Below are 17,461 nucleotides of genomic sequence, written 5' to 3' on the forward strand. Positions count from 1 at the left end.
TCCCTTTTCTCCACACCCCAGAGAGAGAAAGATTTTAAGAAATTGGCTCACATGATTATGGAATCCTAGTGTATCCAAAATCTGATGGGGTAGGCTGCCGAGCTGGAGAACCATAGAAGATTTACAGTTGTAGTCCAAAGGCAGACTGCTGGAAGAATTTGCTCTTCCTTGGAGATCAGTCTTTTTTTTATTGAAGCCTTCAAGTGATTGGATGAGGCCAACCCACATTATGGAGGGTAATCTGCTTTATTCAAAATTCAATGATTTAAACGTTAATCTCACCCAAAAAAACTTCTTCACAGAAACATTCAGAATAATGTTTGACCAATCTGGGCACCTGGCCCAGCCAAGTTGACACATAAAATTAACCATCACAGATATGTATTCTTAATGTTCCCATTTTACAGATAAGAAAGTTGTGAACTTGGGCATTCCCAGAACAAGGATTCAAAACAGATTACCTGGTTTTTACAGCTAAGCATTCTGTGTTAGATGTGGAAGTCTCATCTTGCTCAGGGTTGAGTTCTAATGTCATTGCATAAGTGAAAACCAAATACAGTCAAAATTATCCTTGAAAGTCCCTTAAATTGCCTGTAAAATTGAGCATACAGTTTTGTGTATCCAGTACTGATCTGTTTCTTTACTTAAGTCACCAGATAAAGTATCTGGCTGACATTTAGGAGTCATATTTTAGAAAAAAAAATTGTTTTTAATCATTAAATGCTTTGCCTTTGGTGTACAATTGAATTGGTTTGTTACATGTGTATATGGATGAGATGCCCTTATACTGTTTTAATGACATTAAATCCAATGTAATGTCTTATTTGCCTTACTTGTAGCTGTTGCCATTTAGGAACTATTAGCACATCAAAAGTTGCTAATTATTGCAAAACGTCTGCTGGTTGCTGGTGCTTTGTTGTAGTAAATACTAAGAGGAAGCTGAGTATAAGTGTTAGATAAAAATCGATTAAACTTGTAATAAAAAAAATTCAGTGAAATGTTGTCAAGCATGCATAGCTATCTTATTTTGAAATCTCAGTACACCTAAATACAATTCGAAAAATGTTTTTCCATGCGTTAAGTAGAGTAAGGTTCCAAAATTTGAGGTCACTTTGAAATTGGTTCAATGTATAGAAAATTCTGGATAGTAGATGATCTAAGCATTTTTTTATTTGTTTGTTTCTTGCCATTTCCAAGATATCTTGTTTTTAGTAAAGCTAGGGTACTTGTGGTACATGGCCACAAATCACTAACCATGTCCCAGGCCCAGAGCTTGTGTTCTATAACAGTACAATGCTGGCAACATCTTAGTGGGCAGAAGCTTCCTAGTTTGGTTCATTACATGATTTGTTTATGTCATGAGGTAGGATTGGTGGATGGGTGTCTAGCTCAGTACACACATCCTGCTCTCACTTCTTTGAATTCCTACATCACCATACCATATAATGAATGAGTACTTGCTTGTCACCTGCCCTTTGTTTATGGTTTCTGATTATTTCCCAGAAGTAGGATTTCTTGGAAAAAGTGTATGAGCAGATCTAAGGTTCATATTGTATCATACATATCTTCCCCCCTCCAACTTAATATTGTTAACATTTTGGCACATATTCTCACATAGTTGCATATATTCTCTCTCTTTCTCTGCCTATCTCTCTGTGATTCTCTCCCTCTCTCTCTCTTTCTCACTTATTACCTTTGAAAGTAACTTACATCAAGAAACTTCAAGCCTAAAAAATTCATCATGCATCACTTACAAATAATGACATTCTCCTACATAATTACATCAACACTAATACACCCAGGAAAATTAACAGTGTTTCTATAATACTATCTAATTGGGTCATTCATTTCTCAATGGTTCTCAGTGACACCTTTGACACCTTTTCCCATACCATTCTTTCTGTCTGGAATGTGTTTCAGTCAGCCTGTTTAATTTACCAAATCCCACACTTTCCATAGGACCCAAATTCTAATTTCATCTCTTCCATAAAAAACTTTCATTGATAACTCCAACTCTCACTAATCTCTAGTGCCCTGAACTCCTGGAATGTTAAATTATCTGTATCAGTCACTCATGTGGCTCTGCTTATTACTTGTTTCTGTCAACAGCTTCATGTAAATATCTCATTTACACAGTGATATTCTTTGTCTCCCAAACTTCAATTACTTGTGTACCACCTTCCCAATTTCTGCCATATCCTTATCATCAATATTATTAACTTACTTAAAAAATTAGATCAGTTAAAATAAATAAATACCCATATTTGTTTTGTCCTAAGCAGTCTGGAGAATTTTGGGTTTGATGTGGGGTATTAGTTTCCTAGGGCTGCCACAACAAATTACTGCAAATTGGGTGGCTTAAAACAACAGAAATTTACAGTTCTAGAGGCCAGAGGTTCAAAATCAAGGTGTTGTGAGTGCCTCAAACCATCCCAAGGCTCTAGGGAAGAATCTGTTCCTTGCCTTTTCCACCTTCTGGTGGATGCAGGTGTTCTTTGACTTGTGGCCTCAGCACTCCAATGTCTGCATGTTTCTTCATATTGATTTCTTCTCTGAGTTTCTATGTGTGTCTCCTCTGTGTGTCTTTTATAAGGATATTTGTTATTGAATTTAGGGCCCGCCCAAATAATCCAGGAGAATCCCCTAATCTGGGGATTAGGACATGAACATATCTTTTGGGGGAACACCATTCAGCCCACTACAATGTGTTATGTATATATTTTTTCTAATATGTAATAAATAAATATATAACTATTTAAATAAAATAATTTATCTATGCACCAACCAAAAACAATCTTAGATACTCTGAGGAAGAAAAAATGTTTCATCTTATTATCAAATACCTAGTACACATATACATACATGCATACATATGTACATGCCTACATATATGCATTTCTGACCTCATTTTGCCTGGATGTAGCTGCTACTATGCTTGATACTTTTTCCCAGTCCCTTAGGATTGCCTACTTCATTAGTTTGTACAAATTGATGAATTCTTTTGTCTTATAGTGCTTCATTTCCTGATGCTATTGTGATGGTGGGAAGTAAAATTTGAAATCCCTCTAGGTTTAGATGAGGTCTAACTTTCTAATAATATCCAACTCCATCCACCTCTCCTTTCTCTAATACCCAAACACCTGATGTCCTTATTGGAGAAGGACTGGAGATTCAGAGGGTTAAAGTGACTTTTTATTTAAACAATGAATGTGCACATATATGTGTATATGTGCATACATGTGTACCTGGGCATGAAAATGATTAGTCTAAACCCAGAGCAAAGCTGAAAGAGACCTGTGTACAAAAGCAGCTTTCCTCTTTCTGTTTGGGAGGAGCCTGAGCTTTATCTTTTTTTTTTTTTTTTTTTTAAATTTTTGGCTGCGTTGGGTCTTCGTTGCTGTGCGCGGGCTTTTCTCGGCGAGTAGGGGCTACTCTTCGTTGCGGTGCACGGACTTCTCATTGCGGTGGCTTCTCTTGTTGTGGAGCACGGGCTCTAGGTGCACAGGCTTCAGTAGTTGTGGCACGTGGGCTCAGTAGTTGTGGCTTGCGGGCTCTAGGGTGCAAGCTTAGTAGTTGTGGCACACGGGCTTAGTTGCTCCGCGGCATGTGGAATCTTCCCAGACCAGGGCTCAAACCCGTGTCCCCTGCCTTGGCAGGCGGATTCTTAACCTCTGTGCCACCAGGGAAGCCCCCTGAACTTTATCTTATTACCATCACAATACTCCTTCCTCTCCTTTCCACCTGCTGTGCTGTCTGGAGTATTTTGTTCTTTCATTTTCTTTCTAGCCTTGCTTTCCCACTTTCAAGATCTAAATCAGAGCTGTTTTAAGCAATTGATTTCCCTGACCCTCCACCTCCCAAGGCCTTTCTACCTATCTTCATCAAATGCTCAAGAGCATAGGTATTTGTGAAATTAACCACATTTTCTCTGGGTTTCTTTCTAGAATTGAAGGCAGTAGGTGCCTTTTTCCATCCTCTGGGGTGATATATCAATAAATATCTCTTTTTTGTCAACTCAAATTGGCTTAAAGTCTGATTAGAATTCTGGACATTTGAGGGGAAGGACTGTGGAAATTAAAACTTATCTCCAAATTATCCCCAAGTTTCTGTATTTTTTTCATACCTAAGCTTCTTCATATACTCAGAAATCTTTGAAAGCTGCAGCCTGAAGTTTTAAAATAGTGAATGGGTAAAGTATTCTCTTTCTTTGAAGAGAGAGAGAGAGTTCTGTACTGACTGACTACAGAACACTTAAAACCTGAACTCATCACACAATATTGAAAATTAAAAGAGTTGATTTAAAGAGAAAAATCTGATGACACAGCTTTAGATCAATCCTCAGTTGAGCTTTCAAAGCTGTGGTAACTGTATTCAATGAAAAGTGGAATGAGGAGCCATCTTGAGTCATCTTAGTGAGAATTCTTAAAAATCTCTGAAAGTCTAGGGCTGAAAACACACTCACTCCTTACGTTATATCTCTTTCAGAACCTTCAAGTATAGTATGCTATGTACAAGGAGAAGGTAAACCAGATAGTGTGTGTTTTTTCTTTTACCATAAGGATAGCTATATTCAAAATATGAAAGAATTCAGACAGTATATTGAAATTCTTATTAAAATTACTTTGACCGTATTAAAAGAGAAATCTCAGTGCACACAAAAATCGTTCACTGTAGTAATATGTAGATATGGAATGCTTATCCTCTTATGTTTCCATTCACAAAGCAAGAAATGGTAAGGTAAACCCTGAGAGCTGCTTTCAAGCACAGTCTGTTCTCTTGAGGGAGCGTACATGCAGAATACAGTATTCACAAGCCGGAGAATCCTTGTTACAGGCTGGATTCACTTAGGCATAACAGGTACACTTGAAAGTGATATGGACAGAAGGAAATATGTGATGATATGCTTTGAGGAAGTTACTATTAAAACAATAAAACCCAAACAACTGGTCTTCCAACATTTCTTTTAAAGTCTTGTGATGATGGCAGAAGAAGAGTAATGACTGAAGCCCTATTGTGGAAAGGGTTTTTGTTAAGAATTGTTAGACCACAGGGCAGACTTGGTCTACAGAAGGACAACTCATGATGGTTTGCTGAAGCAGGACCCTGCAACATCTTATCTCATCAAGGCAATAAGAATAGCCTATATGTTCTTCAAGTTCTATACTTTCAGTCAGTTTCTATTTTGGATTTTCCTGAATAATATGTTTGTCAATATAATGAATAACTGTGGATTGAGTACTAGCTAATCACAAGGCCTTGAACTCATGACATTATTCTGGGCAACACTCAAGGTCTAGGAGATGGCCTCTATTTAGCAAAAGATAGTAAGATTGCCAAAGTAATCTCCATTTTATATTTAACATTCAGAACTTCAGCTTCCTTAGGTTTCTGGGACTAAAGCATAGAGTCCAGAAAGTCCCTGAAAATTTAACTAGATCTTTCCTTAATGTATACTGGCAGACTGTTTATTTCTATATCTGCACTCACAGCCTATATACTTCTAGAAAAACGATATTATACCTAAACTCTTCGTTTCTGTTTTTTGTTTTGTTTTGTTTTGTTTTTTTGGCCATGCCACACTGCTTGCTGGATCTTAGTTCCCTGACCAGGGATTGAAGCCAGGCCATGGCAGTGAAAGCCCCGAGTCCTAAACACTGGACCACCACGGAATTCCCAACCTAACCTCTTCTTATGCTTTCTGCTGTAACTCTATTTCTCAGTGTTATCAGGATAATCTCTGTTATCCCAGAGATTCCTGGGATTCTGCCTCTTTAATCTGGGAAAGGAGGTAGTTAGGTGAAGGGACAAGTAGGAAATATGGGAAAAATAGGAGCTTAAGTTGATATGAGGGATTCAGAGGACAAGGAATTTTTAAGTTCAGCACAGCCATTCTTGACAACTTCTCCACATCCTCCCCCTCCCCACCAACAGAATTCTACTGCTCACCTCACCTGGATGGAGTGAATCCACCCATGAGGGATGGATTACATTAGAAGTATGTCAAACAGTGGGACAAATCACAGAAGACGTGTCTTAGAGGGGCAGATTGAAACAATATGTGGACCACAAACAAGGCGTGAGTTGGGATGAGGTCTTTTAAATCGAGAAACCAAAAATATCATAGCATAGCAGAGGGAGAAAGCAGATGGCTGTCTGGCTAAATTCTGTAAGTAAAATGTGGATACATCTTGGTGCCTTTAGTCATGCTCAGCATGCTCTGAGGGTATTTTAAAGAAAGTCAGAACAAGAGAACACTGCCTATTCTTGCCCCTCATCATTCTCTGAGTTTAGGCCCATATTATCTTTCATCTAAAATTTAAAAATCATAACCATAATATCATTTGATAATGATATTATGGATAATGATATTATGGATTGAGTACTTTAAAAATTACCAATAATTCTTTAATATCATCCAATATGCAGTTAATATTCAAATTTATCCAATTGTCTCATAAATGTCTTACCAAGATTTTTCCTTATGCTTCCAGTTTGACCTCTTTAAACCCTGTCTTATTCCTTCTTTAATCTATCCTTCATTAAGGAGCTAGTTAAACATCATAGAAATAGCTCTGCCCATGTCACTCCCCTCCTCAAAACAATTATCTTTTATTTCACCCAGCCTTTCCTTGAAATTCACTTTCTCTCATATTCCAAAAAAAAAAGCTTAGTCATATTTTGTGTAAGGGATGCATTCCTGAACATCTCTCATAATTCAGAACTCCCACAAATCAAGTATAATCCTGATAGAGAATGGAGTCTTGTTTGTTTACTGGCTAAGTAGCACTACTATCTCCAAAGCCATCTTCAAGGTCCAGATATTGCTTGGCAACGGCAGTAAACAGTCCACAATATCCTTGACCTTTTTTTGTTTTTAATTGAAGTATAGTTGACTTACAATATTGTATTAGTTTCAGGTGTACAGCATAGTGATTCAGCATTTTTACATATTATACTCCATTAGAAGTTATTACAAGATAATAGCTATAATTCCTTTTGCTATACAATATATCCTTGTTGATTATCTATTTTATACATAGTAGTTTTTATCTCTTAATCCCCTACCTCTAATTTGTCTACTCCCCTTTGGTAACCACTAGTTTGTTTTCTATATCTGTGAATCTGTTTATGTTTTTCATATACATTTGATAGTATTATTATTATTATTATTATTGGCTGTGCCATGCAGCTTGCAAGATCTCAGTTCCCCGACCAGGGATTGAACCTGCAGTGAAAGCGCTGAGTGCTAACCACCAGACCACCAGGGAATTCCCTGTATTATATTTTAGAATCCATATATAAGTGATATCATACAGTATCTTTCTGTCTGACTTATTTCACTAAGCATAATATTCTCTAGGACCATCCAAGTTGCTGCAAAAGGCAGAATTTCATTTTTTATGGCTGAGTAATATTCCATTGTGTGTATATGTGTGTGTGTATGTATATATATATATATATATATATATATATATATATATATATATATATATATATATATACCACATCTTCTTTATCTATTTGTCTATTGATGGACACGGGTTGCTTCCTTATTTGATTGTTATAAATAGTGCTGCTGTGAACATTGGGGTGCATGTATCTTTCTGAATTAGTGTTTTTTTTTGTTGTTGTTGTTGTTGTTTTTCTGTATACATACACAGGAGTGGAATTGCTGGAGCTTATGACAGTTGTATTTTTAATTTTTTTGAGGAATCTCCACACTGTTTTCCATAGTGGCTACACCAATTGATATTCCCAACAGTGTAGAAGGGTTCCTTTTTCTCCACATCCTCTCCAACATTTTTTATTTGTAGACTTTTTGATGATAACCATTCTGACAGGTGTGAGGTGATATCTCATTGTTGTTTTGATCTGCATTTCTCTGATAATTAAAAATGTTGAACATCTTTTCATGTGCCTGTTGGCCATCTGTATGTCTTCTTTGGACAATGTGTATTCAAGTCTTCTACCCATTTTTTTTTAATTTTTTAATTTAATTTTATTTACTTTTTTATACAGCAGGTTCTTATTAGTTATCCATTTCATACACATCAGTGAATACATGTCAATCCCAAACTCCCAATTCATTACAGCACCACCACCCCACCGACCGCTTTCCCTCCTTGGTGTCCATATGTTTGTTCTCTACATCTGTGTCTCAATTTCTGCCCTGCAAACCGGTTCATCTGTACCATTTTTCTAGGATCCACATATATGTGTTAATATACGATATTTTTTTTATCTTTCTGACTTACTTCACTCTGTATGAAAGTCTCTAGATACATCCATGTCTCTACAAATGACCCAATTTCCTTCCTTTTTATGGCTGAGTAATATTCCATTGTATATATGTACCACAACTTTTTATCCATTCGTCTGTCGATGGGCATTTAGGTTGATTCCATGACCTGGCTATTGTAAATAGTGCTGCAATGAACATTGGGGTGCACGTGTCTTTTTGAATTATGGTTTTCTCAGGGTATATGCCCAGTACTGGGATTGCGGGGTCATATGGTAATTCTATTTTTAGTTTTTTAAGGAAACTTCATACTGTTCTCCATAGTGGCTGTATCAATTTACATTCCTACCAACAGTGCAAGAGGGTTCCCTTTTCTCCACACCCTCTCCAGCATTTGTTGTTTGTAGACTTTCTCATGATGCCCATTCTAACTAGTGTGAGGCGATACCTCATTGTACTTTTGATTTGCATTTCTCTAATAATTAGTGATGTTGAGCAGCTTTTCATGTGCTTCTTGGCCATCTGTATGTCTTCTTTGGAGAAATGTCTATTTAGGTCTTCTACCCATTTTTGGATTGGGTTGTTTGTTTTTCTTAATATTGAGCTGCATGAGCTGTTCATATATTTTGGAGATTAATCCTTTGTCCATTGATTCATTGGCAAATATTTTCTCCAATTCTGAGGGTTGCCTTTTCATGTTGTTTGTAGTTTCCTTTGCTGTGCAAAAGCTTTTAAGTTTCATTAGGTCCCATTTGTTTATTTTTGTTTTTATTTCCATTACTCTAGGAGATGGATCAAAAAAGATCATGCTGTGATTTATGTCAAAGAGAGTTCTTCCTATGTTTTCCTTTAAGAGTTTTATAGTGTCCGGTCTTACATTTAGGTCTGTAATCCATTTTGAGTTAATTTTTGTGTATGGTGTTAGGGAGTGTTCTAATTTCATTCTTTTACATGTAGCTGTCCAGTTTTCCCAGCACCACTTATTGAAGAGACTGTCTTTTCTCCATTGTATATCTTTGACTCCTTTGTCATAGATTAGTTGACTATAGGTGCATGGGTTTATCTCTAGGCTTTCTATCCTGTTCCATTGATCTATATTTCTGGTTTTTTGCCAGTACCATATTGTCTTGATTACTGTAGCTTTGTAGTATAGTCTGAAGTCAGGGAGTCTGATTCCTCCAGCTCCATTTTTTTCCCTCAAGACTGCTTTGGCTATTCGGGGTCTATTGTGTCTCCATAAATATTTTAAGATTTTTTGTTCTAGTTCTGTAAAAAATGCCATTGGTAATTTAATAGGGATTGCATGGAATCTACAGATTGCTTTGGGTAGTATAGCCATTTTCACAATATTGATTCTTCCAATCCAAGAACATGGTGTATCACTCCATCTCTTTGTATCATCTTTAATTTCTTTCATCAGTGTCTTATAGTTTTCTGCATACAGGTCTTTTGTCTCCTTAGGTAGGTTTATTCCTAGGTATTTTATTCTTTTTGTTGCAGTGGTAAATGGGAGTGTTCCCTGAATTTCTCTTTCAGATTTTTCATCATTAATGTATAGGAATGCAAGAGACTTCTGTTCATTAATTTTGTATCCTGCAACTTTACCAAATTCATTGGTTAGCTCTAGTAGTTTTTTGGTGACATCTTTAGGATTCTCTATGTATCGTATCATGTCATCTGCAAACAGTGACAGTTTTATTTCTTCTTTTCCAATTTGTATTCCTTTTATTTCTTTTTCTTCTCTGATTGCCGTGGCTAGGACTTCCAAAACTATGTTGAATAATAGTGGTGAGAGTGGACATCCTTGTCTTTTTCCTGACCTTAGAGGAAATGCTTTCAGATTTTCACCATTGAGAATGAGCTATGCTGTGGGTTTGTCGTATATGGCCTTTATTATGTAGAGTTAATTTCCCTCTATGCCCACTTTCTGGAGAGTTTTTATCATAAATGGGTGTTGAATTTTGTCAAAAGCTTTTTCTGCATCTATTGAGATGATAATATGGTTTTTCTTCTTCACTTTGTTAATGTGGTGTATCACATTGATTGATTTGTGTATATTGAAGAATCCTTGCATCCCTGGGATAAATCTCACTTGATCATGGTGTATGATTCTTTTAATGTGCTGTAGGATTCTGTTTGCTAGTATTTTGTTGAGGATTTTTGCATGTTCATTCATCAGTGATATTGGTCTGTAATTTTCTTTTTTTGGTAGTATCTTTGTCTGGTTTTGGTATCACGGTGATGGTGGCTTCATAGAATCAGTTTGGGAGTGTTCCTTCCTCTGCAATATTTTGGATGAGTTTGAGAAGGAAGGGTGTTAGCTCTCCTCTAAATGTTTGATAGAATTCACCTGTGAAGCCATCTGGTCCTGGACTTTTGCTTGTTGGAAGATTTTTAATAACAGGTTCATTTTCATTACTTGTCATTGGTCTATTCATATTTTCTATTTCTTCCTGGTTCAGTCTTGGAAGGTTCTACTTTTCTAAGATTTTTTCCATTTCTTCCAGGTTGTCCATTTTATTGGCATAGATTTATTTGTAGTAGTCTCTTAGGATGCTTTGTATTTCTGTGGTGTCTGTTGTAACTTCTCGTATTTTCATTTCTAATTTTATTGATTTGAGGCCTCTCCCTCTTTTTCTTGATGAGTTTGACTAATGGTTTATCAATTTGGTTTATCTTCTCAAAGAACCAGCTTTTAGTTTTATTGATCTTTGTTATTGTTTTCTTTGTTTCTATTTCATTTATTTCTGCTCTGATCCTTATGATTTCTTTCCTTCTGCTAAATTTGGGTTTTGTTTGTTCTTCTTTCTCTAATTCCTTTAGGTTTAAGTTTAGGTTGTTTATTTGAAATTTTTCTTGTTTCTTGAGGTAGGCTTGTATTGTTACAAACTTCCCTCTTAGAACTGCTTTTGCTGCATCCCATAGGTTTTGGATCATCATGTTTTCGTTGTCCGTTGTCTCTAGGTATTTTTTTATTTTCTCTTTGATTTATTCAGTGATCTCTTGGTGATTTAGTAATGTATTGTTCAGCCTCCATGTGTTTGTGTTTTTTACGTTTTTTTCCTGTAATTGATTTCTAATCTCATAGCGTTGTGGTCAGAAAAGTTGCTTGATATGATTTAAATTTTCTTAAATTTACTGAGGCTTCATTTGTGACCCAAGATGTGATGTATCCTGGAGAATGATCCATGTGCATTTGAGAAGGACGTGTAATCTGCTGTTTATGGATGGAATGTCCTGTAAATATCAATTAAATCTATCGGGTCTATGTGTCGTTTAAAGCTTATGTTTCCTTATTAATTTTCTGTTTGGATGATCTGTCCATTGGTGTTAGTGAGGTGTTAAAGTCGCCCACGATTATTGTGTTATTGTTGATTTCCTCTTTTATAGCTGTTAACAGTTGCCTTATGTATTGATGTGCTCCTATATTGGGTGCATATATATTTATAATTGTTATATCTTCTTGGATTGCTCCCTTGATCACTATGTAGTGTCCTTCCTTTTCTCTTGTAACATTCTTTACTTTAAAGTCTATTTTATCTGATATGAGAATTGCTACTCCAGGTTTCTGTTGATATTTCCATGGAATATCTTTTTCCATCCCCTCACTTTCAGTCTGTATGTGTCCCTAGGTCTGAAGTGGGTCTCTGGTAGACAATATATATATGGGTCTTGTTTTTGTATCCATTCAACGAGCCTGTGTCTTTTGGTTGATGCATTTAATCCATTCACGTTTAAGGTAATTATCAATAAGTATATTCCTATTACCATTTTGTTAATTGTTTTGGGTTTGTTTTTGGAGGTCCTTTTCTTCTCTTGTTTTTCTCACTTAGAGAAGTTCCTTTAGCATTTGTTGTAGAGCTGGTTTGATGGTGCTGAATGCTCTTAGTTTTTGCTTGTCTGTAAAGCTTTTGATTTCTCCATCAAATCTGAATGAGATCCTTGCCGGGTAGAGTAATCTTGGTTGTAGGTTCTTCCCTTTCATCACTTTAAATATGTCATGCCATTCCCTCTGGCTTGTAGAGTTTCCTCTGAGAAATCAGCTGCTAAACTTATGGGAATTCCCTTGTATGTTAACCTTATGGGAGTTCCCTTGTATGTTGTCATTTTTCCCTTGCTGCTTTCAATAATTTTTCTTTGTCTTTAATTTTTGCCAATTTTATTACTACGTGTCTCAGCCTGTTTCTCCTTGGGTCTATCCTGTATGGGACTCTGTGCACATCCTGCACTTGGGTTCCTATTTCCTTCCCACATTAGGGAAGTTTTTGACTATAATCTCTTCAAATATTTTCTCAGGTCCTTCTCTCTCTCTTCTCCTTCTGGGACACCTGTAATGCAAATGTTGTTGCATTTTATGTCGTCCCAGAGGTCTCTTAGGCTGTCTTCATTTCTTTTCATTCATTTTTCTTTATTCTGTTCCACAGCAGTGAATTCCACCATTCTGTCTTCCAGGTCACTTATTTGTTCTTCTGCCTCAGTTATCCTGTTATTGATTCCTTCTAGTGTATTTTTCATTTTAGTTATTGTATTTTTCATCTCTGTTTGTTTGCTCTTTAATTCTTCTAGTTCTTTGTTAAACATTTCTTGCATCTTCTCTATCTTTGCCTCCATTCTTTTTCAGAGGTCCTGGATCATATTCCCTATCATTATTCTGAATTCTTTTTCTGGACGGTTGCCTATCTCCACTTCATTTCATTGTTTTTCTGGGGTTTTATATTGTTCCTTCATCTCGTACATAGTCCTCTGCCTTTTCCTTTTGTCTATCTTTCTGTGAATGTGGTTTTTGTTCCACAGGCTGCAGGACTGTAATTCTTTTTGCTTCAACTGTCTGCCCTCTGGTGGATGAGGCTATCTAAGAGGCTTGTGCAAGTTTCCTGATGGAAGGGACCGGTGGTGGGTAGAGTTGGCTGTTGCTCTGGTAGGCAGAACTCAGTAAAACTTTATTCTACTTGTCTGCTGATGGGTGGGGCTTGGTTCCCTCCCTGTTGGTTGTTTGGCCTGATGCGACCCAACACTGGAGCCTACCCGGACTCTTTGGTGGGGCTAATGGCCAACTCTGGGAGGGCTCACACCAAGGGGTACTTCCCAGAACTTCTGCTGCCAGTGTCCTTGTCCTCACAGTGAGACACAGCCACCCCCTGCCTCTGCAGGAGACCCTCCAACACCAGCAGGCAGGTCTGGTTCAGTTTTCCATGGAGTCACTGCTCCCTCGTTTGGGTCCCAACACACACACCACCCTGTGTGTGCCCTCCAAGAGTGGAGTCTCTCTTTCCCCCAGTCCTGTCAAAGTCCTGCAATCAAATCCCGCTAGCCTTCAAAGTCTGATTCTCTAGGAATTCCTCCTCCCATTGCCGGACCCCAAGGTTGGGAAGCCTGACATGGGGCTCAGAACCTCCATTCCAGTGGGTGGACTTCTGTGTTATAAGTGTTCTCTGGTTTGTTAGTCACCCATCCAGCAACTATGGAATTTGATTTTATTGTGATTGTGCCCCTCCTACCATCTCACTGTGGCTTCTCCTTTGTCTTTGGATGTGGGGTATCTTTTTTGGTGAGTTCCAGTGCCTTCCTGTTGATGATTGTTCCCTTCTACCCATTTTTTAATTGGGATATCCTTGATCTTTGAATTCATGGAACTCAGAAAAATTGTAATTAGGTTGAGGTTTTATGTTATTTTATATATTACCTATAAAGTGATCATTTAATTAGTATTTATTTTTTGGCCACGCTGCATGTGGGATCTTAGTTCCCTGACCAGGAATCAAACCCGTGTCCCCTGCATTGGAAACACAGAGTCTTAACCACTGGACCGCCAGGGAAGTCCCTTAATTAGTATTTTTAAATTTAAAAGTTGCACAGATAGAGTTTGCATTTAATACAACTGACTGTACTGCATCATTATTCCCTAAGCATATTGTCTGTTGTTATGTCTCTGTAGATGGAAATTATTTTTTACCCTTTCTCTTCTTACAGAACTTGTATTAATTCTCTAAGACTCATCTGAAATATCACTTCCTCCTTGAAACCTTCCCTGATCTTCTAGACAGAATGAATCATTCCCTTTTCTTTTTCTAAAATACCTTGCTTGTATATCTGCTGCATCACTTATTATGGTATGACTTATAAGCTACTCATATTATTCTATCATTGTACTTGGTATGTTAGTATGTACTTCGTGGCTATACCTTATTCATTTGTGCCCTCACTGGGCTTAACACAGTACTAATAGTGGATATTCAGATGTGTTGATTCTAACTAATCTTGCAGAATTATTGTAAAGTTTAAATGAAATAATTTGTATAAATTGCCTTATACGGTGCCTGATGCTGGTACTCAATAAAGTTTCCATCTTTTTTCCTCTTTACTCTTGTTTTAATTTTTCCTCTTGCCTCATTTTTCTCAACTCCCTGTATATTCTGTCCATGACAACAGAATAGAGATTTCTTTCTTTCATTGCTCACATCTCTCTTCTTCAGGGTACTAACACTCACTGTTTGCACCTCTCATTTGTTTATGTATTTATTTTAGGTCACTGGCCCTGTTAAAATTAGAGATTCCCTTAAGGCAGCAGACAGAGGTAATATGACATCTCCACCACTCCTGGATGCCAACCCCATGGAGAACCCAGCACTGTTAAATGACATCAAGATTGAGCCCCCAGAAGAACTTCTGGCTAATGATTTCAACCTGCCCCAGGTGGAACCAGTTGACCTCTCCTTTCACAAGCCAAAGTCTCCTCTTCAGCCTGCCAGTATGCTGCAAGCTCCAATACGTCCTCCCAAGCCACAGTCTGCTTCCCAGACTCTTGTAGTATCCACTTCAACATCAGACACAGGCACTTCAGCAAATATCCCTACTGTTCTGACTCCAGGCTCTATCCTGGCCTCCTCTCAGGGCACTGGTGGCCAGCAGATCTTACATGTGATTCACACCATCCCCTCAGTCAATCTGTCAAATAAGATGGGTAGCCTGAAGGCCATCCCAGTGGTGGTGCAGTCGCTGCCCATGGTGTATACTACTTTGCCTGCAGATGGGAGCCCTGCAGCCATTACAGTCCCACTCATTGGAGGAGATGGCAAAAATGCTGGATCAGGTGAGCATCAATCTGCCCCTTTGCTGGACCTTACCTTCCTTCATCTACTCCCTTTTTGAATATTCTATCTCCTATTTCTTTTCCAATTATTCTTGCATACAGCTTTAAGAGCAATTTTTCATAAATACTGTTTTTATCATGTCTCTTCAATGCTTACAAATGTACAAAGAATCTTTTTCATTTAGCCCATGTTTCTCAAACTGGGGTATACATATCTTTGAGTGAAATACTATGTATCTTCCTGGAACCTCTATATTATTTGACAGTAAGTAATTTAAAACATTTTATATTTTTAAAATATGATTTTATTAAAGAGAAAAATATAATATTTGAATAATATTTTAAAACATGAACTTCAAAAATAGTTTTAAGCTACTAAAGCACCTACACTGGGACTTTCCAGGAGGATGTGTTTAGTCTTCTATGTCATTAGGAATGCTTTGGTAGAAAAGTTGAGAATGTTTCTAGCCCTACATACATAGCCAGCCTTATCTCCCAGCCTCTCCCAGCACTGTACTTTTCTCTTTCCTACAAGTAAAATAGTCTTTGAAATTTTGCCATCTTTCCTGTGTTCCACCTCATTTGGCATCTATCACCTTCCATGTTAATTTTTTACATGCTTGTATCACAAGTGTATGGGTATTCTTCCCAATTGAATTGTAAATTGCTTGAGGACAAGACTCCATCTTATTTTTCTTTGTGCATCTCCAGAGAGCACAGTGGTACATAGTAGTTGTTTTGTAACAAATAATGTGATGAACAAACTTGAAATTTTTTCCAGGAGAGAGTTCATATGCTGTAATCTTACCTTTTACTTATTTTTAAAATAAGTTCAGAATTTAGAAAGGTATGTTTATCTCCCTTTCACCACTATCGCCCAGCCACCCAGTTCCCCTCCTAGAGACATATCTAGTTTGTAATGGAGAATGATGGAAGAAAATTATATGGCTTCTTGAAGTGGTTCAAGATATTTACCTTCACCACATCTGTAGAATTACAACCACTTTTGGATGTTCAGCTTTAGGAAGGATGTTGGGAAATTGGAGTATAATCAGAGGAGAAAGATTAAGATGGTGAGAGGACTAAAACCCATGTCAGAAAGGAGCTGATAAATGTTTAGCATGAATTAAAAAGACCAAAGGGGAGATATGCGGGTGGAAATGACTAGGAACCAGATTTCAGCTCAGTGTTAAAAAAAAACTTTCTAAGAATTTTCTACCTTTGAAATTCAATGCCTTGTGATCATTCCATCACTAAATGTAGGAGAATGACATACTAAGCATCAAGTTGCTGAGACTCCGCCGTGTTCTTTTGAATAAAAATGCCATTATTGATTAGTGGTTAATTGTGGTAATGATAAGTATTCATAACAATCTTGTTTTTGAGATCCCCTGAGGAGGTTATTTAAAATACAATTATCAATTTTCATATAGGGAGAGAGCCAAACAAAACAGGAAATGGGAAAATAAAATTCTTTGTGTGAGAATTTGCTGATATCAAGGCAGTGGTAATACCAAGGGATGGTTTGATGGGCTTTGAATTCCCCCCCACCATAATATCCATCAGTCCATCAGAACTATTTTAAATAAACAGAATAAATTTTAAAAGTGTTCAATGTAGTTTCAAGCTGAGACCATTAGCACAGTGGTCTCCAAATGGTATGTTTACACCTTGGTGGGGGGGCAAAGGGGGTATTGCACAAAGTATTTGGAGCACAAAAAGAAAGCATCAAAACTTCTATTTGTATTGTCTCGCCCTTTACATGTTATTTTGTTTATTTTTCATAATGTACACAAAATTTTAGGATGCTAGTACATTTATATCATAAACACACACATATGCATGCAGAGACACAGACACAGATATATGCTTAAAACGTTTTAGTGAATGATACACAATGTATGGAGGTGACTGTGCTAGCCAAATACTCCCCATCCCCAACTTTATTGCCACCCTTAAGTTTCTTCTATATAGAAATTTTGAAGCTTTCACTAGATCTAGGAGATGTCTGACCATCTGACTGAGTTTTGTTAGGCGTCAGAAACACCATTGGTTGACAATAAATATTTAAGGGCTTCTGCCAACATAGGTGGAAGGGAAGGACGCTAACATGTATCAAGCACCTACTAGAC

The 17,461-nt window shown here is 37.2% G+C and overlaps 2 protein-coding genes across 8 annotated transcripts in view; one reads left to right on the plus strand and one right to left on the minus strand.

The window, feature by feature from the left end:
- The window catches only part of KLF8 (KLF transcription factor 8), a 336,861-nt gene that overhangs the window by 287,691 nt on the left and 31,709 nt on the right, over window positions 1-17,461 (plus strand). For all 7 annotated transcript variants that reach the window (XM_082376699.1, XM_082376701.1, XM_082376703.1 and 4 more), the window contains one exon: window positions 14,765-15,329. In XM_082376699.1, the coding sequence (XP_082232825.1) occupies window positions 14,765-15,329 (565 nt within the window). The remainder of the gene's footprint in view (window positions 1-14,764; window positions 15,330-17,461) is intronic.
- LOC309620349 (zinc finger X-linked protein ZXDB-like) overlaps window positions 1-17,461 on the minus strand; it is a 962,758-nt gene that overhangs the window by 129,983 nt on the left and 815,314 nt on the right. The gene's annotated exons all lie outside the window — the stretch shown is intronic.

Source organism: Balaenoptera borealis (assembly GCF_965194805.1).
Source record: "Balaenoptera borealis genome assembly, chromosome: X".
Classification (NCBI taxonomy): Eukaryota; Metazoa; Chordata; class Mammalia; order Artiodactyla; family Balaenopteridae; genus Balaenoptera; species Balaenoptera borealis.